General features: G+C 38.9%; 1 protein-coding gene across 4 annotated transcripts in view; it reads right to left on the bottom strand.

The window, feature by feature from the left end:
* The window catches only part of LOC124614660 (exportin-6-B), a 305,273-nt gene that overhangs the window by 21,784 nt on the left and 259,014 nt on the right, over nt 1-24,475 (bottom strand). For 3 of the 4 annotated variants that reach the window (XM_047142962.1, XM_047142963.1, XM_047142961.1), the window contains 3 exons: nt 21,847-22,113; nt 18,379-18,545; nt 12,785-12,947 (listed from right to left, as the gene is read on the bottom strand). In XM_047142962.1, coding sequence (XP_046998918.1) covers nt 12,785-12,947; nt 18,379-18,545; nt 21,847-22,113 — 597 coding nt within the window. The remainder of the gene's footprint in view (nt 1-12,784; nt 12,948-18,378; nt 18,546-21,846; nt 22,114-24,475) is intronic. The other variant, XM_047142964.1, reaches the window with a different exon arrangement.

Here is a 24,475-nt window from a genome sequence, read left to right on the forward strand (position 1 = left end):
GACGTGGAATGTTTCCCTCTATTATATTCTTATTCAATAGTCACCTACTTAAAATGTCGCAGCAGTGCTCCCCATTCATATATGTTTGAATTTTGAAATAATGCCACTGTACAGATCTACCTTCAAGACAGTAGTTTGCAAACTATTCTCTTCTTAATGCAGCCTGCTTCGAAAAATTATTGCTGTTAATGTTAATAACTGTTAGTGTTAATAAAAAAATGTCATCACCAACTAAAACTGAGTCTTTTAGCATGCAGAATATTCTTGATTGTAATGTATGTAATGTAATATGCAATTTGTTGCTGAGCAACCGAGCTGATGTCTTTGCTTCATCCAGTCATGAATTGAAACACGTTTCTTACTTTTTTCTTATGCAGCGATTCCATGCAACAAGCTTTAACTTCATCACAACTTGTGCAATGTGCACCGGCCAAACTTTCATTTCAGACACAACTCAGGAATCGATGAAACTGAAATATATACTTGTGTTGCGGTGTCACATATGAAACCAATTGCGTGCAACTCATTCCACGCAATATTGGCGCAACCCAATGTCATCATGTGCATTAGGATTAACGCTTTTCAAACCACCATTTGCAATATTTTCCCACAACCTGTCAGAAATAGGTTAATTTCAGCAGTTGACAGAGAGCGCCAGATAACAGGCATTACTATGCTTGCACATCTACGATGATGTAGGAAGCCCGTCTGTTCACACACTAAAAGATCTTACATTATGCCCTAAAAGAAACAAGACATCAGAGGATACTCCAAGAGCATCGGAATTTCATGAACCATACTAAAATGCATAATTCGACTCATAGTGCACATTATTCGCATGTCCAGATTCACATTGTGGTTTTTGGGATGTAAATTTTCTTGGAGTACCAGTACTGTATTATCTCATGTTCGGTTCTTTATTATGGCATAATGCCATACATGCTAGACGACGAAATCATGCATTTGAAATGCACTTCGTTTCAAATAAATTGACTGTCTCAGTGGAAAAGATTAACAAAAGCCAAATTTCTTTAGCAAACCGACAAAAATAACTTCACTGTTCTGCAAGGCAATTAATGCTTGACTGTCAGAAAGGTGGAAATAGAATAAGATCCGAAACTGATAACGTTTTAGCCCTGCATAATTATGTGAATGTAATTTTATTCAATTGATAGTTCCCGGCCACTGAAATCTGTTTTGTTTTCATTTGACATGAGAGCAATAAACAAAGAGGAAACAGCAAAATCATTAAACGTAAACACGGGTCACATAAAGATTACCCATCTCCCCACTACATTTCAGACTGCTCTGCGCATCTGCCCCCCCCCCCCCCCCCCCCAAGCATTTGAGTTAAGACGCAAAAAAAAAAAAAAAGAAGAAGAAGATAGTTTACAAAAAATATTCATTTTGTAGTGCACATATTTCTAAACAGTCTGATGCATAAAGCATATATGTTCGAGAAAATGTAGGACATGTTATTTCGTCAAGTGTGCCAAAGTGAAGTACAGTGCCACACCTCTTCACACAGCATTCTTCTATTGCGCGTCACTGTATTTCGCTTTTGGAATTCAAATGTGTATATTTTCTAATGGATGCCATCAAATTATATTCACGACAGTGGAAATTGAAATGTCCTGTGATGGCTCTTCTGCTCCCAGTCGGCTGGTTTGACATCCTGCCTCTCGGGGGGCAGGGGGTGGGGAAACCACTCACAATTAATACTGGATGGGATCATTTGTAAGCAAGAGAACTAAAACTCTTCAGAAAATTTGCACTCTTTATTGACATGAGACAAGCAAGACAGTGCACACTTCTTCAATCCTGAGGTCCGGGCATTTTATTCTCTCTAATCTTGCTACAGCTTTATATGACATGCTTTCCTTTCTGTGAAAGAATCTATTACCTCATCAAAGTTCGTCAAACGTTTTGCTACATGAAAAATTGAAATGTCGTTGTCTAACACTGAAAAAGATGTTAACACAAATAGTGCCCAAGACTGGTGTGATTTCTCAATCTGATTACGTCTGTTTTGTCAATGTCTGCTAAATAAAATGAAATAGGCAGTCTAATATTGCAGCAATTGCAACACACACCAAATAAATGACACTGTTTTGGCACAAATGGTCATTTTATAGCACAGCAAAATATAATTCACGAAGTACCAATATCAAATGCCTATTTGGCCTACTAAAAGCACGAAGCTTTATGTTAGGAAATAGTTTCACATTTCATTCACGCACTCAAGCATGAGACTGAAAAATAGTAGTATGAAGTTTTTGTACAAATTTGGAATCGTCACATTCTTCCATAATTTGTGTGATGTCCCCATTTCTTTTCATTCCTTGTTCTAACAAACAATCTTGCCATCACTAATTCTGTAACTATTCCTGCCAGTGTCAAGATGCATTCTATGGTTATCTTCAGCAACCCTACCACAATAACTGGTTTAGTTATCCTGCATTTATTCTCCAGATAGGCGTTATTATGTGTTTGTACAACGCGTTTTCCACGCTACTCCCAGAATTGAACTTAAGCGGCTGCTAGCCGGGGACTGTACAACTGGCTCTTACTAGCGTAGTGATCTGGCCAAAATTTTTCTGTCAAAATTTCATTTTCTTGGAGACATCGAGAAGATAATACAAGATCTTTCTTATCTATTATTCCTGTTTGTCGTTTATTTCCACTCTGGTAATCTGAATCCACGGATTTTGCTAGTAATTGTAACAAAAGCTGATCATTTGCAAACCCAGTCAATCACATAACAAACAGTGATTGGCATTCACCCGTTTGGCTTTATTCCGCTCAGCAAGTACAGCCCCATCCCTTTTTGTCTGCAGCAAAGTTTATTTATAGATACGACCGGGATTCCTCTGGCAGACATCACGTATACTATGCACCCACTCAAAAATCAACTTATGATTCATTCAGAAATCAACAAAGAATGTGTTCAAAAATGTTAAAAAAAATTGACAGGTATGCATTTCAAAATCATATGAATAATCGCTAGACCAATGCGTGCTGGATGCTAGGCGATTTGTGAAACAAGGTTTTTCCCCCCTCAAGAATAGGAATTTGGCCCCCTCCCCCCCCTCGTGAAATTGTCACCTGGGAAATTCCAGAATGGGACCGTCCACACCTATGGTAGTGTGACCTGCATTCCTCAGCCAGCTAAATTCTAAACTAACTGAGACAAGATTTTTTTCCCCTGTCACTTTATTTAGTAGAACATATGAATTGAAAACCCCAATATCCATCAGGCATCTCCTCCCATGAAACAGAAAGATGACAACTGCTGATTCTGTCAGTCAACTGCTTTCACTGAACTGTTGTATATAACTGCTTGGGACTTCTGGGCTGAGGTTTTCGTTTTCTTTTTAGTCTTTACTGTTGCTGTACTACTGACATCCACTTCAAAGCCATGAGAGCATGTGACAATAAGACAAGAGTCTCTCCTTTTTTAGGTCAGATTTTTGGAACTGGTCTTGTATATTCTGCCTTGTGAATCTAACTGTTCCTATAGAATTTATGCTCCTTTCAGTAAGCCTTACAAAAATGACAGGGAAGTGTACCAGTTCTCAACATATACTTTATGACCACTATCCAAATATGGTTGCATGAAGTCAATAACAAAACCTTAATTATGAGGGATTTCTTTACTACTTGGCTCAGGTTTTTTTCCTGTACACATAGCAAATCCTGAACAGTAGCCACTATTTGACTCACAAATGTTGAAGCGCTTTATTCTGAAATTGCTCTTTTTTGAGTATTGAACCGGACGTAGGACAGTCTAACTCCAAATTTCGTGAGGCTTTCATAAACTGCAATACCTTCTTCAGAATAATAATCACATTGGAAATTTTGTTTGTGATTTTCAATAACAGACTGCCACTTGTTGAGACAGTTTGAAGGCTCAGCATTTTCATTATTTACAAATTGAAGGAACCGAGAAATACGTAAGAATCATCTATATCACATGACATCATAAAAGAAAATAATATGAACTGATTTTTTATGGACCCAAGAATACATAAAGCAAAATACGTTTGAATTTAATCAGATGTAGTGTGCGTATCTAAGGGAGCTAAATTTGGAGGGAGTTGCCTTTGAACCCTAGGATTGATGGCAATAGAACCAGAAATTGAAATTTTGGAAAGTTTCTCCTGATTTATTCCCCATCTCTATTTTTCTACATTTTGTTTTTAGCAACACTCGCACCTGTTGCTGCAACATCACTGTCCCTGTTGTTGTCGTCTTCAGTCCAGAGACTGGTTTGATGCAGCTCTCCATGCTACTCTATCCTGTGCAAGTTTCATTATCTCCCATTACCTACTGCAACCTACATCCTTCTGAATCTGCTTACTGCATTCATCTCTTGGTCTCCCTCTACAATTTTTACCCTTCACGCTGCCCTCCAATACTAAATTGGTGATCCCTTGATGCCTCAGAACATGTCACACCAATTGAGCTCTTCTTCTAGTCAAGTTGTGCCATTAATTTTTCTTCTCCCCAACTCTATACAGTACCTCCTAATTACTTATGTGATCTACCCAAATGATCTTCAGCATTCTTCTGTAGCACCACACTTCGAAAGCTTCTATTCTCTTCTTGTCCAAACTATTTCTCGTCCACATTTCACTTCCATACATGGCTACACTCCATACAAATACTTTCAGAAACAACTTCCTGACACTTAAATCTATACTCAGTGTTAACAAATTTCTTTTCTTCAGAAACACTTTCCTTACCACTGCCAGTATACATTTTATATCTTCTCTACTTCGACCATCATCAGTTATTTTGCTCCCCAAATAGCAAAACTCATCTACTACTTTAAGTGTCTCATTCCCTAATCTAATTCCCTCAGCATCACCCGACTTAATTCGACCACATTCCACTATCCTCGTTTTGCTTTTGTTGATGTTCATCTTATATCCTCCTTTCAAGACACTGTCCATTCCATTCAGCTGCTCTTCCAGGTCCTTTGCTGTCTCTGACAGAATTATGATGTCATCGGCAAACCTCAAAGTTTTTATTTCTTCTCCATGGATTTTAACTCCTACTCCGAATTTTTCTTCTGTTTCCTTTACTGCTTGCTCAATATAAAGATTGAATAACGTAGGGGCTAGGCTACAACACTGTCTCACTCCCTTCCCAACCGCTGCTTCCCTTTCATTCCCCTTCGATTCTTATAACTGCCATCTGGTTTCTGTACAAATTGTAAATAGCCTTTCGCTCCCTGTATTTTACCTCTGCCACCTTCAGAATTTGAAACAGAGTATTCCAGTAAACATTGTCAAAAGCTTTCTCTAAATCTACAAAGGCTAGAAATGTAGGTTTGCCTTTCCTTAATCTATCTTCTAAGATAAGTCGTAGGGTCAGTATTGCCTCATGTGTTTCAATATTTCTACAGAATCCAAACTGATCTTACCCGAGGTCGGTTTATACCAGTTTTGCTATTTGTCTGTAAAGAATTCGTGATAGTATTTGAAGCTGTGACTTATTAAACCGATTGGTTGGTAATTTTCACATCTGTCAATATGTGCTTTCTTTGGGATTGGAATTATTATATTCTTCTTGAAGTCTGAGGGTATTTCGCCTGTCTCATACATCTTGCTCACCAGATGGTAGAGTTTTGTCAGGGCTGGCTCTCCCATGGCTATCAATAGTTCTAATGGAATGTTGTCTACTCCCGGGCCTTGTTTTGACTTACGTCTTTTAGTGCTCTGTCAAACTCTTCACGCAATATCATATCTCCCATTTCATCTTCAGCTACTTCCTCTTTCATTTCCATAATATCATCTCAAGTGCATCTCCCTTGTATAGTCCCTCTATATATTCCTTCCACCTTTCTGCTTTCCCTTCTTTGCTTAGAAATGGGTTTCCATCGGAGCTCTTGATATTCTTACAAGTGGTTCTCTTTTCTCCAAAGGTCTCTTTAATTTTCCTGTAGGCAGCATCTATTTTACCCCTAGTGATATATGCCTCTACATCCTCACATTTGTCCTCTAGACATCCCTGCTCAGCCATTTTGCACTTCCTGTCAATCTCATTTTTGAAACGTTTGTATTCCTTTTTGCCTGTTTAATTTACTGCATTTTTATATTTTCTCCTTTCATCAATTAAATTCAATATTTCTTCTGTTACCCAAGGACTTCTACTAGCCCTCGTCTTTTTACCTACTTGACCCTCTGCTGCCTTCACTATTTCATCTCACAAAGCTACCTATTCTTCTTCTACTGTATTTCTTTCCCCCGTCTTGTCAATTGTTCCCTAATGCTCTCTTTGAAATTCTCTACCACCTCTGGTTCTTTCAGTTTATCTAGGTCCCATCTCCTTAAATTCTCACCTTTTTGCTGTTTCTTCAGTTTTAATCTACAGTTCATAACCAATAGATTGTGGTCAGAGTTCACATCTGACCCTGGAAATGTCTTACAATTTAAAACCTGGTTCCTAAATCTCTATCTTACCATTATATAATCTATCTGAAACCTTCCAGTGTCTCCAGGCCTCTTCAATGTATACAACCTTCTTTAATGGTCCTAGAATCAAACGTTAGCTACGATTAAGTTATGCTCTGTGCAGAATTCTACCAGGCAGCTTACTCTTTCATTGCTTACCCCCATTCAATATTCACCTACTACTTTTCCTTCTCTTCCTTTTCCTAGTATTGAATTCCAGTCACCCATGACTATTAAATTTTTGTCTCCCTTCACTAACTGAATAATTTATTTTATCTCATCATACATTTCATCAATCTCTTCATCATCTGTGGAGCTAGTTGGCATATAAACTTGTACTACTGTGGTAGGCATGGGCTTCAGGTCTATCTTTGCCACAACAATGCGTTCACTATGCTGTTTGTAGTAGTTTACCTGCGCTCCTATTTTTTTTTATTCATTATACGTACTCCTGCAGTACCCCTATTTGATTTTGTATTTATAACCCTGTATTCACCTGACCAAAAGTCTTGTTCCTCCTGCCACCGAACTTCACTAATTCCCACTATATCTAACTTTAACCTATCCATTTCCTTTTTAAAATTTTCTAACCTACCTACCCGATTAAGGTATCTGACATTCCACACTCCAATCCATAAAATACGAGTTTTCTTTCTCCTGATAACGACGTCCTTCTGAGTAGTTCCCACCCGGAGATCAGAATGGGAGACTATTTTACCTCCAGGATATTTTACCCAAGAGGACGTCATCATCATTTAACCATACAATAAAGGCGCGTGCCCTTGGGAAAAATTACGTCTGGAGTTTCCTCTTGCTTTCAGTCATTCACAGTACCAGCACAGCAAGGCTGTTTTGGTTACTGTTACAAGGCCAGATCAGTCAATCATCCAGACTTTCCCCTGCAACTACTGGAATGACTGCTGCCCCTCTTCAGCAACCACATGTTTGTCTGGCCTCTCAACAGATACCCCTCCATTGTGGCTGCACCTACGGTACGGCCATCTGTGTCGCTGAGGCACGCAAGTCTCCCCACCAATGGCAAGGTCCACGGTTCTGTTTCACTTGCCTCACTGTCATCACTAGTGTCATTTACCTCACTGTCTTAATTATCAAAACTATAAGAAATATCACTTTCAGAAAACATCACTGTCACTTTTATTCAACAGACTTTCAGTTTTCTTGTCAGAGAGAAACTTTTTATGGTACTGCAGTGCTTGCTATGACACAGATGGTGAAAAACCCTGAAAACGATTGCTTGTAACTCACAAAATATCTTAAGAAATCTAAAGTGTTATACACCATTTAGTAGATCAATTACTCAGCCGTTCTGTCATGCCATCTACTGACAGAAAAGAAGAAACACTGAGAACAAGCTGTACCCACTTTGCCTGTCTCTCAGCCATTAGTGTAATAACAGACTTGAAACCTGCAGCAGCCTGCAAGCCGGCTGTATAAGCCAATGGGATCTTTTTATTTTCAGTGTGACAAATTCTTTTTGAAGAATTATATATGAGTAACTTGCAAATTTATATGGACATAAATCTTTTAGGTACTTTCAATTCATTTGTCATCATATGCATTTCAGCATAGCAGGGTAGCCGAAGTGTTCCACAAAACTACAATTCAATATCCTTGACATCAATTTGTTACAGAATATCAGAGCATATTATGAGTGCAAATGTAATTGGGTATCTCTAACAGAATGTCCTCCTAGTTAACCAAGATTAAGTAGAAAAATTTCAATCAAATGAAACCCAACTTGCACTTTTCTCACATGACATACTGAAGGCCATGGATGAAGGCAGTCGTGTAGATGCATCACGGGAAATTTGTGACTTGATCGAGGAATTTTTGGTAAGGAGGATGGGGATTCAAAGACAGGTGTAGAAATAACTTAGGATGTGCCCCAAGAAAGTGTGTTGGGACCCTTGCTGTTCATGCAATATATTAATGACTTTGTGGATAATATTAATAGTAACCACAGACTTTTTGCAAACGATGCAGTTACCTATAATGCAGTACTGCCTGAAAGGAGTTGCATAAATTTTCAGTCATATCTTGATAAGATTTCAAAGTGGTGCTAAGAGTGACAAGTTGCTTTACATGTTCAAAAATGTCAAATTGTGAACTTGACAAAATGAAAACACATAGTAGTACCCTATGACTATAATATCAATGAACAATGTAGGATAAGATAGATTGCTACTTAACGTAAACATGACAGACTAAGTTGGTGGCAGGCACAACTAAAAAATGTTTCAAGAATATTCTGGCCTGAGCTTCTGGAGTTGGCGGTCACGTGTGTGTGAGGTGTGCTTGGTTGTGTAAATGAAGGTGTGTGTTTCTCTGACAGAGGCTGTAGCTGAAAGCTTATGTGTAAGTATCTTTAAATTGTGCCTGTCGGCAACTTAATGTGTCACTTTGCGGTAGGTAGCAATTTAGCTTTTCATAGACTTGATATTCCAATCTGGGGGGGGGGGGGGGGTCACATTTGTAATTGCTCAATTCATACAGATACCTGGGTGCAAACATTTTGTAGGTATATGAAATAGAACCATCACATAATTTGAGTCATGGGTAAAGCAGGTGGCAGACAGTGGTTGATCGGGAGAATACTAGGGAAATGCTATCACTCTAAAAAGGAGACTGTATTAAAAAACACTCACACAACCCATCCTACAATACTGCTCACACAACTCTTACCAGATAGGACTAACAGGAGATGAGAGGATACAAAGAAGAGCAGCACTGAATGGTCACAGGTTTGTTTGACTCATGGGAGAGTATCACAAAGATGGTGAAAGAATTGAACTGGTAGGCACTTGAAGGTATAAGCAAACTATCATGAGAAAGCCCATTTAGAAAGTTTCTAGGACCGACATTAAGTGATGAATCTAGGAATATACAGCACCCCCTACATATCACTCCCATAGAAACTGCAAAAACAAGATTAGACTATTTACAGCACATACAGAGGGATTTAAGCAACCATTCTTCCCACAATCCATGTGTGAATGGAATGAGAGAAAACCCTAACAACTGATAGAGTGCAATGTATCCTCTGTCAAGCACTCCACAGTGATTTTCAGAATATAGATGTACATGTAGATAAGATTTTGAGATGGATTTCATAACTACTAAAGCAAATGACATAGAATATACACTCCTGGAAATGGAAAAAAGAACACATTGACACCGGTGTGTCAGACCCACCATACTTGCTCCGGACACTGCGAGAGGGCTGTACAAGCAATGATCACAAGCACGGCACAGCGGACACACCAGGAACCGCGGTGTTGGCCGTCGAATGGCGCTAGCTGCGCAGCATTTGTGCACCGCCGCCGTCAGTGTCAGCCAGTTTGCCGTGGCATACGGAGCTCCATCGCAATCTTTAACACTGGTAGCATGCCGCGACAGCGTGGACGTGAACCGTATGTGCAGTTGACGGACTTTGAGAGAGGGTGTATAGTGGGCATGCGGGAGGCCGGGTGGACGTACCGCCGAATTGCTCAACACGTGGGGCGTGAGGTCTCCACAGTACATCGATGTTGTCGCCAGTGGTCGGCGGAAGGTGCACGTGCCCGTCGACCTGGGACCGGACCGCAGCGACGCACGGATGCACGCCAAGACCGTAGGATCCTACGCAGTGCCGTAGGGGACCGCACCGCCACTTCCCAGCAAATTAGGGACACTGTTGCTCCTGGGGTATCGGCGAGGACCATTCGCAACCGTCTCCATGAAGCTGGGCTACGGTCCCGCACACCGTTAGGCCGTCTTCCGCTCACGCCCCAATATCGTGCAGCCCGCCTCCAGTGGTGTCGCGACAGGCGTGAATGGAGGGACGAATGGAGACGTGTCGTCTTCAGCGATGAGAGTCGCTTCTGCCTTGGTGCCAATGATGGTCGTATGCGTGTTTGGCGCCGTGCAGGTGAGCGCCACAATCAGGACTGCATACGACCGAGGCACACAGGGCCAACACCCGGCATCATGGTGTGGGGAGCGATCTCCTACACTGGCCGTACACCACTGGTGATCGTCGAGGGGACACTGAATAGTGCACGGTACATCCAAACCGTCATCGAACCCATCGTTCTACCATTCCTAGACTGGCAAGGGAACTTGCTGTTCCAACAGGACAATGCACGTCCGCATGTATCCCGTGCCACCCAACGTGCTCTAGAAGGTGTAAGTCAACTACCCTGGCCAGCAAGATCTCCGGATCTGTCCCCCATTGAGCATGTTTGGGACTGGATGAAGCGTCGTCTCACGCGGTATGCACGTCCAGCACGAACGCTGGTCCAACTGAGGCGCCAGGTGGAAATGGCATGGCAAGCCGTTCCACAGGACTACATCCAGCATCTCTACGATCGTCTCCATGGGAGAATAGCAGCCTGCATTGCTGCGAAAGGTGGATATACACTGTACTAGTGCCGACATTGTGCATGCTCTGTTGCCTGTGTCTATGTGCCTGTGGTTCTGTCAGTGTGTTCATGTGATGTATCTGACCCCAGGAATGTGTCAATAAAGTTTCCCCTTCCTGGGACAATGAATTCACGGTGTTCTTATTTCAATTTCCAGGAGTGTATTTTGCAAAATTTTCCTAATTGGCTTGTTTATCTTGATTGTAATTGACTGAATATTGCCACTTCTGTTTGCTACAGGAAGATGTTCACTGAACATAAGACCCAGGTATACAGCACTACACAATTAGAACTTTTGGAGGTGAAGTTACATGTAGAAGCAGTATTACAAAATACTGAAACTGCGTGATATAATGACCTGAAGAAAGTCTGAAGACACATAAAAAGTTAAGCACATACATATGCCCGTCAAACAAAGTATATAGCTAAAGATCAAGTATAGAGAAGATTGTCATCAGAGGATCCAAGTTTGCAATGGTTTCATAGTAATACAGGTCAGTACCACAAACAAACTGAAATGCTGGCACAGAGGCCTGAGTGGCATTGTGATAGGTTGAAGCATAGTCTGTATGCATTACCATGAGTCTGACTGGTGGGAAATGCACTGCTATAGTGTCCTCTGCCAATATGTTCTGCTGTCAACTTTTGGATGTAACACTGACATGAGTATCTTCAGATATCATATCCTTAGACTGAAATAGGCCTCTTAGATAAGAATGTTTCAGTTTGTGTGTTCTCTGAAGTGGTTAGTAGAGGATGATTAACACCTATGCATTGACTGCTGGGTCCACCATGATGTCGTTATGTGTTAAATCTTTGGGCAGTGCAGTTGAGTCTCAAGTGCCTTTGAAATGTGGGGCCAAAGTGGTCATTTGCAATGTTACAGGTGCAATGAAGGTCTCAGATGCCAGCAGGTATGGCCATGGCATCAGAGACATTACAGGCTGCATTAGGAGTGATATGTACACTGCAGGTGCACCTCCTGAATGTGTTGGCACTGCTGTAGATATCACCTGCTGGAATCGTGTGAACTTAACTGTTTGCAATGGTGCCAGAAGCCATGAAGATTGGCCACTGTAGAATGGTCAGACTGATTAGGTTGCTTTCGATACTGAAATTTTAGCTGAGACACAATTTCCTGGATCTTATTATGGAACCGAGAACATATGTTTTGAAAAGACGAAATTAAGGGTCCATTAAGGGAGCTAATTCACACAAAAAGCAAGAAAGATCAGAATCTAAACAAAACACAAGAAAATCTCTCTGGTTTCGCAAATCTGTTACCTGAACAGTGTTGAAAAGTTGAATACAAGTCCCAATCTAACTATACTTTAATGAAAAATGCAGATGTGGGGTGGAAGTGTGTTGGCAAAAGTTAGTTGATAGAAATATAGGTCAATATGGAAAATTAAGTTCAGTGAACAGGCAGCATGTCAGTCTTTGGTGCATGAGCTTAGTTTGAGGTGCAGACTATGTATCTTACCGTGAGATTAACAACTGTGGCATGTGCACTATGGAGCTCTTCTCTGTACTTTTGCTGCTTCCACTGACTTTGATGTATAGCTGAGATCAGTATCTTCAGATTTTACAACTTAAAGTTTTGAACATTTATTTGTTTATACAAAAAACAAATAATAATTAAGCTTCCTGCACATTAAAGTTCCATGCTACAGTATGGGTCAAACCCCATCCATTGCCCTTCATGGACTCACTGGCGGTTAGCAGTTAAGAGTAACAAGGTATTTCAAAATAGAGCATTGTCTGCTAAAGGCAGGATCAAGGTTTAAATATCAATGGCATACATAATTTTACGCTACAATAATAATTCACTTACTTAAAAAAATATGAGAAACCATAATAACAACTATTTTATGTATACTCATTGTGACATCACTATCAACTTACAAGAGGATACACATGTTCCAGGCAAAGTGTGATAGTGCTGGGCACAAAGCGCTTAAATGAAGCAGCTGGCTCAGCTATAACAAGCTGCAGCAGCTGAAGAAATTTTTCAACAACTCTAGCTCCAGCGCCACCTTCCTGTCCCATAGATGTGGATAACTGTTCTCTGGAAAACAGAAGATACATTGCAATATTACATTTTACTGTTACATTATTAAAATGACAACTAAATGAACAAAAAATTAAATTTGAAACTTTGATTAAGAATGTCTGTTATAATAAGACAAAATGACAATTACAGTCTTATTACCAATATATTGTGCCAATGTATTTGACTTAAATGGAATAATTACCACCTTTGTTACTGTTGGCAGTATATCATCATGGGGGGGGGGGGGGGGGGGGGGGGGGGGGGAGAGAGAGAGAGAGAGAGAGAGAGAGAGAGAGAGAGAGAGAGAGTGTGTGTGTGTGTGTGTGTGTGTGAGCCCAGTTGATGTGAATAAAAACAGAGTCGCAGAAATCATTTCTTACCATGTTCATATATTTTACAATGTGATATTTGCTGGACTGCATTAATTCTACTGGAATAGGAGATTTTAGATGCGTATGTCGCCTGTTCTTTTCCAATACTTACAAATTTTATTTCTTGATTCTAGACTCTGAATGAAAGTTCTGAGTATTTTTTTTAGCATCTTGATGATTTGATGTGCAAAATATATTTTGTTAGCTTCTTTTAGCACATGAATAACGGGAAGCATAGTAACATAAAAAACTGTAACCTAACATACCCCTTCCTGAAAAATATCACTGAAATTAAAAACTTTACTCAAGCTGAGTCCAGAGCTATACGTGCCCTGAAGGCAGACCACTCCTCCGTGTGTACAAAGTATCCACTACCTTGGTACTTCACTGTGGAGAGTATGAGGAAAAGGGGCCACATTAGCTTTCTAATGCTTTGATCTACAAACCATTCCTGATGTCCCATTCTTTCCACTCTGCCTGAGCTGCAGGTAAGGCACTCAAAGACTGACAAGTGCCTGTACAGAATTCTGTACTCTTTCTGACCCACATATCCCTGCCTTCCACATACTTGCCAAAATACAGAAAAATAACCGTAGCCCCAATTGCAAGTGTATCAAACCTGGTACACCAGCATCGCATAGGGCTTCCCGTCCTATATGAAAGACATCAAACACTTCCTGAAATGCTTTTAGTCAATTTCCATCCCCAACCCAAGCGGAACCTTCCTTATCACTATATTGTTACTATAAGTTAATGAGATTACAGTTCAATGCTTAGAATTTTATAGAGTGCTAGAGGATATTTGTCTGAACTGTGTCCTAGACCGGGATGCAAAACTGGAACCTTTGCCTTTTGTGGACAAGAGCTCTAACAGCTGAACAATCCAAGCAAGACTCACAACCCAACCTCCCAGCTTTAATTCCACCAGTGCCCCCTCTTGTACCTTCCAAACTTCGCAGAAGTTCTGCTCCTTGCCTTGTGGGCCTATCACTCCTGGAAGAAAAGATATTATGAAGACACGTCTTATCCACAGCCTGAGGTACTGTTTCCACAATCAATTTTCGCTCTGCTGGGAGGTGTGTGTTGGTTTGAAACTCCCTGGCAGATTAAAACTGTGTGCTGTACCAGGACATGAACCTGGAACCTTCACACAACCTTCTCTGCCTTCAACATTGCTGGAAGACTTTCCACATTAACCAGGAGTATTTTGTGATCAGCCTAGCTCACGCACCTTAACTGATGATTGACAGTATCTTGCAAACAATCTTCCATCATTGTCAATAGATATATTGTTATCTACTAGCAGCTTAAGAATCCTTTTGTTATACATAGGCCATACAAAAAGACGTGGAAATATTTGACGATCAAAAACTGTGTGGGACTTGGCTGGGCAAGTGTCAAAGCGTGCAAAGAATTTTCTCACGGCTCTTTAGGTAATTCCATGCTCTTGAATGATCTTTTCCATTCTCCATCCTCCCACATTTTTTTCTGTCTCCAATGTTGATGGAAGACCTTCAATGTTTACAAGGTGCCTTTGGTGGTTGGCCATACTTGCACACCTCAGGTATTGCTCGAGATGTTATAGAAAGAGTCTGTGTAGGAAGATCACCGACAGCTAGCAGTGTCGTTGCCTACTATAAACTACAAAGCACTAACGGCTGCAGGGGAAACAGGTATCTATAGATCTGTGGCAATGCTGAGGAGGCATTACCATCAGACATTTACAAAATTTCTTTTCTAGTGTCTTCAATTCTTGAAATTTCCTGATTTTAGTATTTGCTTTGAAGGACATTTCTGACAATTAATTATCACATCAATGTAACTTTTTATGTGCGAAAAGGTTGGCCCTTAAAGAGATGAACTTTTTGGCACTTCATTATCATAGGTGCTAAACATTTCATTTTTCCATCAAATCATATATTTTTCTTAATTATCCTGATTACTTTCAAGCCTTTTTTTAAAAGTAAAACCAGATCTCACACTGATTAATTTCATACCCCATTTGGCCATTTCGTACTTTTCATTTGGACATTGAAATCGAGACAAAACTTTTCTCTCAAATTATTATTATTTTCTTAATTACCCTAATTACTTTAAAGCATTTAAACCTTTTTTTGTAAAGCTAGACATCACACTACTCAATTTTATATGCCATTTGCCCAATAGGATACCCCCTTGCACTTTATGTGTGATATATGTACATAACAGGCATCGTAAGACTTGTCAGAGACTTCTTTATTATCTAATGAAGATATATTATGTAATAAAAACTGCTGATGTAACAAACTGATAACTGTCTGGGAAGCAGGAATATTTGGTTCAATTTCTTATGCCGTAATCAATGTTTTTGAAAGCCTACAGCTGTCATTCATTATTTAAATAACATATACTGCACTAGTTACGTATTTTTGCATCTTTAGCATGACACATTTCAAGAATTTTTTCTTGTTGTCAAGCGCAAATATGTAAATAAGTATTTTGTATGGTGTTTGAATGTGTTATTCTGCGTCTCTTGCACTGTAGTCATCTTTTTGAGGTTACCAGGAAGTTTGCCTCACCAGTTACGAAGAGAACCACACACACACACACACACACACACACACACACACACACACACACACACAAACTACCACTCACACTGTTAGTTTGTGTAACATCACAAAAAATACATACATAAATAATGCACTCGACAAAGAGAATAAATTCTCAAAATACGTTTTGCTCAGCAAGAATAAAATTCGTAACCAGTGTTGTGTTTAAACTAATAACATTTGAGCAACGTAAAGTGAATGACAATGTCAACTAGAGCTCCAAGTGGCCATATGCCGAAACATGCCCAATATGATTTGACAAATATGTCACGATGATCACAACAATCACGGAACAGCGTTTGCGCAGCAGACACAGTTGGAAATGGTTGTGATTCATCATGATATCTTCATTCGAACAAACCTAGTTACTTCCATCAGCCACAATGCCAAGTAGAGCTTGGCAGCTGCGGTAGATAAGGCACGAATTGTTCCAACTTTTACATGTTTACTGGTTCAAATCCACTGAGTAGAGTGCCCTGGTGTCAAGAAACTTAACCACATAATATTTGTAAGCACTAATGGATGGCCAACATCATGCCATCGTCATTTTTTCTCCACAAATATCTTTTAGTAATGTGTAAATTGCAGGAAAATTATAAACATGCTGGCACAAAATCAGGTACAAATTAACAGCGTGGCCATAGGAAATTTGACGGGACCAATAAAAAATGTTGTAATCGGCAGGAAAACATTAATTCTGAGGACATAAAAGTGGGGTTATACTGTACTTGTAAACTACACCTGCTGTGAAGATGTTATGTACTTATAACAAGCTTAAAGTACATTAACACTTGTGAAATTTGTTATCAACAATCAATTCCATCTTCAGGGTAACAGTGTCATTCACTTCTAAATATAAGAAGGGGTAAATGTTATTCATAATCCTCTACTGAAGTCAGCTGTGGCTGAAAAAGACAGAATTACATAGCATTGGTAAAAAAAATTGTCAGCAAACAAAAATACAGGAGTTAGATAAAAATATGGACACACCCACAAGAGACGCATTCTTGAATGTAACGGCAGATCCCAGCCAATCCTGAAGGTTCCATCGCTGTATTTGATTATGAACACACCTGTGTAATGTCCTCAACAAATGTGTCAGTCATGGGCAGAACAGTGTTCTGTGTAGTTGTGAATGCATTATGCCAGAGCTAAGTGAGGAACAGTACCAAAAATTTTATAAAACGTAGATATATTATCATCTTACATTCATTAGATTTTGCTAGAAAATCTAGTGTCCAGTACACAAGGTCGGTCAAGGAACACTATTGATAACCATGTGTATGAAACAAAAAGTGCAAACATGACATGCTGATGTACATACTGAACAATCGAAATAGGTATGGTGGAAGCTTAACAGGGGGCCATAGAGCAGAAAAAAAAGCACCTGCTCAGTCACAAGGATGAAAAGTATGTGTGTTGAGTGATTGTGACAGATGGTTACTGAAGAGTATTCTGATGAAAAAATGAAGAGGAAGACAGCTGCAACAGTCACTGCAGAACTGAATGTAACACTTGCAAGCAAAGTCAGCTCCAAAATAAAGTGAAGGGGGCTACATAAACTGGGAATTGCATGGTGAGCTAAAATTCCAAAACTCTATCTCACCGATACAAACATTCTTTACAGGAAAGTGTGGTGGACTATGGGGCAATGAAATTAAGTCATTTGACTGAGTGAATCTTGTTGCACACACTTTCCAACTTGTGTCCATTTACATTCCAATAATGAGACATGGTGTGGGTCACTGGTGATTTGGGCAGCCATACTGTGGTATTCCAGGGGCCCACAGTTACTCTGTAAGGCTTCATTACTGTCAACGATGACGTTTTGTTCCAAGATGACAGGGCGCCTGTTCACACACCTTGCTTTGGTCCAGGACTTGTTTTGTAAGCACGAGGATGAATTACTACATCTTCCCTGGCCACCATAGTCACCACAGCTCAGCCTTTGTGGTCTACTTTGGAGAGGAGGGTGTGTGATCACTATCCATCTTTATCACAGTTACCTGAACTTGTCGTTATTTTGCAGGCAGGAAGAATAGAATACAATTCCCTTGAAAATCATACAGGACCTGTGTTTATCCATTTCAAGATAACTGGAAGCCATTTTGAACACCAATGGTTTTCCTACACTGTATTAGGCATGATAATGAGTTGTGTTTCTGTTTTTGTCCTCCTCCCGTATGTTGAAATGTTTACAAAAGTTTGCTTTTATTGCCAGCTCTTTCTACAGCATAGAGCAGTTCTTGAATAGAATAACATTCAAATAAATATCTACTGAGTTGCCTGTATGTAGCTATATATAATTTAACTAAAAGTGAGTTAACCGGACTATTGTAAAAACATATTCTACATCACAATATTTATCGAGAATGTTGTCTATGCAATATGCAGTAAATAATTGATGGAACAGTAATTACTATAAAATTTTAAATAAGTTTTCTATTACCACATAAATTACAGTTAAGTTCAAACACATCTCACCTTGTGAAAACATCCAGGAATGTTTGGACAGTTGTTTCTGTAAGTGATGCTCCTAATTGTTGCTGTAAGCCTGCAAATGCTTTCATGAAGAATTCAAGTATTGCTTCACAAACATTAGGCGTCCGCACATATGCTGGGAAGAGTGATAATGCTTTGTGTACATTTGCCTGTAATTAAAAGGAGACAGATTTTAGATAACTGTGTCAAAACAAAATGTGAATATGCACTTAAAAGTATGGATAATATCTTAATTTTAGTAAATACAGCACTAACATAAAGATAGGTAAATTTTTTATTTAGTAGGTGGTACCACACCTAATATGCAAACGAAAATTGACACAAATACTACACATTAGAAGCATAGGTTCCATCACCTAGCAAGAGAGAGCCCAAGGTAGGCCATTCATAAGTGTTCTAGACCAGGGCCTGCAATGGCAATGCTGTTAATCCCTGAAAAACTCCATTAGAAAAAAATCTCTTATCTGATGATGATAAATGTGGTTTGGAAGAACAGTGTTTGTTTAATTGCTGCTACTGTCTGCCAAGTAATTGTTCCATCTTCTTATAGTTTAAAATGAAACACTCATTTCTTCCTTAAATGCAACATTTATTTATCTTCTCCCATGAGTTTTAATGTTGAATCACATTAATTTGAACCAGATCCTAGTCATAATCCTTATCCACTATTTCAGGTACTTATTTCCTTTCATACATTAAAAAAGATATTTACTAGCATTTAGTCAAATGAAACATTAAAATCATCATTGTGCACATGAATATAACAAACAGCTAATAAAATTTTTCTTACAGGCCACTTCAAGGGTAAATCCTTCCCTGTGTAGCATTTCAACGTACTACTATTACTACTTTGAAGGAATTACCTACAAACAAATCGGGGGCACAGCTATGGGCACCCACATGGCACCATCCTATGCCAACTTATTCATGGGCTGTTTAGGGGAATCCTTCCTAAACACCCAGGATCCTAAACCCCTCACCTGGTTCATGTTCACTGATGACATCTTTGTGATCTATATCGAGGGTGAGGACATCGTATCCACGTTCCTCCAGGACCTTAACAACTTCTCCCCCATTTGCTTCACCTGGTCCTACTCAACCCAACAAGCCACCTTCCTAGATATAGACCTCCACCTCAAAGATGGCTACATCAGTACCTTCATCCATATCAAACCTACTAATCACCAGCAATACTCCCACTTTGGCAGCTGCCACCTGTACCACAGCAAGAAGTGCCTTCCATACAGCCTAGCTACCCATGGTTGTCGCATCTACAGTGACAAGCAGTCCCTCTCGAAATATACCAAGGGTCACACTGAAGCCTTCACAGGCTATAATTATCCTCCCAACCTTGTACAAAAACAAATCTCCTGTGCCATATCTTCCCAGTCTCCCAACACCTCCCGGAGTCCCACAGCAGCCTTCAAAGGTAATAGCACAGAAAGGAATCAAACAAGCGTTCAAAGTTATCAGCGGAGAAAAGGGGACTTTAGTAAGAACACTGCTTGTGATCAATGCTGCGGGCAACACCATGCCACCCTTAATGGTTTTCCCACGAGTTCATTTTAAAGAGTTCATGCTTTATGGTGCACCTACAGGAATGCTTGGACTGGCTCATTCCTCAGGTTGGATGACTTCAGTTAACTTTGTACGGGTCATGCAGCATTTTATTACATATTCTGGGAGTTCTATGACTCGGCAAACACTGCTAATTTTGATAACCATGAAAGTCACATGTCCATTGAAGCCATTAATATGGCAAAAGCTATCGGAGTGCACATCTTAACTGTTCCTCCACATTCAACCCATAGAATGCAACCTCTGGGAGTTGGAATTATGAAGCCATTTCAGGCTTATTATAATGCTGCTGTAGACAAATGGATGAGTGAACATCCAGGACAGTCCTTCACCATCTATAACGTTGCAGCTTGTGTAGGTATAGCACATGTACGTGCAATGACTCCAGAAAATAAAATCAATTCATTCAAGAAAACTGGCATTTTTCCTGTTGACAGGCATGTTTTCACAGATGATATGTTTCTGCCAATTATGGTTACTGACAATCTCCATCCCCCAGAATAACAGAGAGAAACAAACCAGGATCCTACGACTGAAGGACAGAACAGTGTACAGACAGCACTTGAGTGCGATCCACCACAACAAAGTGGTGTTCCTAGAAGGAAGGCTGATTTTTCACAACAACCGGAAAGTCCACAAAGTTCAAACCATTCTCCATCTTCAAGTTACATCAGTCCTGAACAGTTCCGTGGCTATCCAAAAGCAGAAAGAAACAACAGGACTAGGAAACCTAGAGAAAAGGGGGAGAAGCAAAATCATCACTGATATGCCAGAAAAGGTAATCCTGGAAGAAAAACAGAAAGTAAAATTCTTAAAGTCAACAAAAGTAGGCCTATAGGTTACAAGTGTGAAGATGAGTCTCTTCAAGAAACAGAAAACTAGGTATGAAAATGAAGACGAAATGCACCACACTGATGGAACATCGGACTTGGAAGATGATATTGCTCACTTAAGTGAAGATGAAGTTACAGTTCCACAAAACCCCGACATCAGACATTACGTTCTCATTAAGTTTATCACAAATAAAAAGTGTAGTCCGTTATATAGGGAAGGTTTTGAAGAGGAAAAAAAAAGTGATGATGGGGACTTTGAAGTTTGTTTTCTGAGAAAGTCGCAGAAGACTGAAAATAATTTCTTCTACCCTGTAGTTGAAGATATTTTGAATGCCAAGATTTGTGATACAGTTATGGTGTTACCTCAACCTCAAGAACACGGAAGAACAAAATGCCAGCAATCGCTGCTTTCTTTACCTGTTTTGTTTTTCCAGTATAACATTCGGTAAAATACTTTTTTTTTACAGAGGTAGTTCATAACCTTTTTTTTCTAATTCTATTACCATTATATTTCATGTTTTATCTCACAGTAAAAAGTTTCACTAATGTAACTGTTTTCTGCCTTTTTCAACCAATAAAGTGTTATTTTCTTCAGAGATATTTTATCTTATGACTTAATTTAAAATACTATCCCCAAATATTAAAAAAGGAACAAAATCAATGTTTCTAATCTAATTGTTAAGTGTGTCATTCTTCCCCATAGTGTCTCAACCTTCCCCATTCAGTGTCTCAACTTACCCCACCAGTGGGGCAGCACGAGACATTGTACATCTTTCGTATTTTGAAAGAATTTTCCAAAACCAGGCAAACTTTACATATAATTCCATAAATAATTGTATTTACAATAATGATACTCCAAAAAATAGTGAAAGCAAAACTGTACAGGGGCTACTTACAAATGTACAGCCCTTTTAATTTTTGTGCCTCAACATGCACCACTTTTCCGTAATTGTATTTTTACAAACAAGTACCTTTGATATTACAGAAATATTTTAAAAAGTAGTTGAAAATACTTCAGTAAAAAACATTACACATGCACCTGAATGACAGAAAACAGAAGTTTCTTCGTATTTGTTATTTCCGAACAAACAGATTCAACCAGGTCACCAAGCAGCAGCAGTGTGTTTGTAATTACATCTTGAGCATGAGGTGAAGTTGGTGTCACATGTTGAAAGCAGGCAGTGAGTGAATCCATAAGATCTGTCAGCAACCTGTGTCGTTCATCCCAGCATTGCTCATTATTAGGTACCCCTGGGCAAGACAGCAGTAAGGTATTACAAAGTGCTCGTGTCACTAACCGCTTTGTCTGTGGATGAAAATGAAATAAATATTAAATGATAGTAATCAATATAACATACACTCTAAATTTTTCTAGTATGAATTTCTGAAAAAGCATTACATGACGTACACTGTAAAATTATAAGGCAGCACAACAGTTGTGCAGTACTTACCTTCACATAGCAAAATTCCAATACTGGTAGTAAGACACATTGCAATTAGAGAAAAACTATAGTTAGTTTTTGGAACTAATAGTTCTTTCAATGGAAAGGAAAGACAGATTTGGGAAGGAGTAGCAGGTAATTCACACCCCACCGTGTGAAAAATCCACCTGTTTGTAACAATTTTTTCCCCTCTTAATGTGTCTGCCACCATTAGTGGAATTTTATTTCCTGAAGGTCGGCCACTGTTTCCATATAATATTACAGTTTTCACTAATAAATTATCTTCTGAGAGCATGTAGCATTATTAAATACAGAAATTACTCGTCACTGAATAACAGAACACAAATTTTATTTTAACTTAATTCATTCTGTCTTATGTCTGTGTGTTCTCTGTCACTAACACAAATGTTTGTTTATTTATACACAAAATCTTGTTCATGATGTGGGATACAAATTATAGCAATACAAAGGTGCAGGAGCATAAACCTTTTTATTAAATACATTTCTAAATATACAAATTCTTAAAGGATAGAATACACATACATTTACATTACAATACTTTCTAGCAGCGATTTCTATTTTAAAATACAAAGTCAACCTGAGAATTATTATTATTATTCTTTCTCTTCTCAGACATTATGTCTGGTCAAAAATAAAAGTGACACGGACCTTGATCAAGCGTGACTTCCTTTTAACTGTACGATATATGTTACATTGCATTTAGGAACTTTCGGGTTATTGAACCTGTATCAATAATTACGGATTTCTGTAGTTGTATATATACGTTTGGATGTAGCTGTATTGCGTTGATGTAGTGGTGGATATTGTGTGGTATGACTCCTGTAGTTGATAGTATAATCGGTATAATGTCAACTTTATCCTGATGCCACATGTCCTTGACTTCCTCAGCCAGTTGGATATATTTTTCAATTTTTTCTCATGTTTTCTTCTGTATATTTGTTGTATTGGGTATGGATATTTCGATTAGTTGTGTTAATTTCTTCTTTTTATTGGTGAGTATGATGTCAGGTTTATTATGTGGTGTTGTTTTATCTGTTATAATGGTTCTGTTCCAGTAGAATTTGTATTCATCATTCTCCAGTACATTTTGTGGTGCATACTTGTATGTGGGAACGTCTTGTTTTATTAGTTTATGTTTTATGGCAAGTTGTTGATGTATTATTTTTGCTACATTGTCATGTCTTCTGAAGTATTCTGTATTTGCTAGTATTGTACATCCGCTTGTGATGTGATCTACTGTTTCTATTTGTTGTTTGCAAAGTCTGTATTTATCTGTTGTGGTATTGGGATCTTTAATAATATGCTTGCTGTAATATCTGGTGTTTATTGTTTGATCCTGTATCGCAATCATGAATCCTTCCATCTCACTGTATACATTGCCTTTTCTTAGCCATGTGTTGGATGCGTCTTGATCGATGTGTGGCTGTGTTAGATGATACGGGTGCTTGCCATGTAGTGTTTTCTTTTTCCAATTTACTTTCTTCATATCTGTTGATGTTATGTTATCTAAAGGGTTGTAGAGGTGGTTATGAAATTGCAGTGGTGTAGCCGATGTATTTATATGAGTGATTGCTTTTTATATTTTGCTAGTTTCTGCTCGTTCTAGAAAGAATTTTCTTAAATTGTCTACCTGTCCATAATGTAGGTTTTTTATGTCGATGAATCCCCTTCCTCCTTCCTTTTGCTGAATGCATGTGATGTATTCTATATTTGTGGCATTGTGATCATGTAAGTGTACTGAGTGCTTCTAGGTCTGTGTTACTCCATTTCACTACTCCAAATGAGTATGTCAATATCGGTATAGCATAAGTATTTCTAGCTTTGTTTCTTGCTGTCAATTCTGTTTTCAGTATTTTTGTTAGTCTTTGTCTATATTTTTCTTTTAGTTCTTCTCTAATATTTGTATTATCTATTCCTATTTTTTGTCTGTATCCTAGATATTTATAGGCATCTGTTTTTTCCATCGCTTCTACGGAGTCACTGTGGTTATCCAATATATAATATTCTTGTTTAGTGTGTTTTCCCTTGACTATGCTATTTTTCTTACATTTGTCTGTTCCAAAAGCAATATTTATATCATTGCTGAATACTTCTGTTATCTTTAGTAATTGGTTGAGTTGTTGATTGGTTGCTGCCAGTAGTTTTTGATCATCCATGTATAGCAAATGTGTGATTTTGTGTGAGTATGTTCCAGTAATATTATAT

Source organism: Schistocerca americana, chromosome 1, assembly GCF_021461395.2.
Source record: "Schistocerca americana isolate TAMUIC-IGC-003095 chromosome 1, iqSchAmer2.1, whole genome shotgun sequence".
NCBI lineage: Eukaryota > Metazoa > Arthropoda > Insecta > Orthoptera > Acrididae > Schistocerca > Schistocerca americana.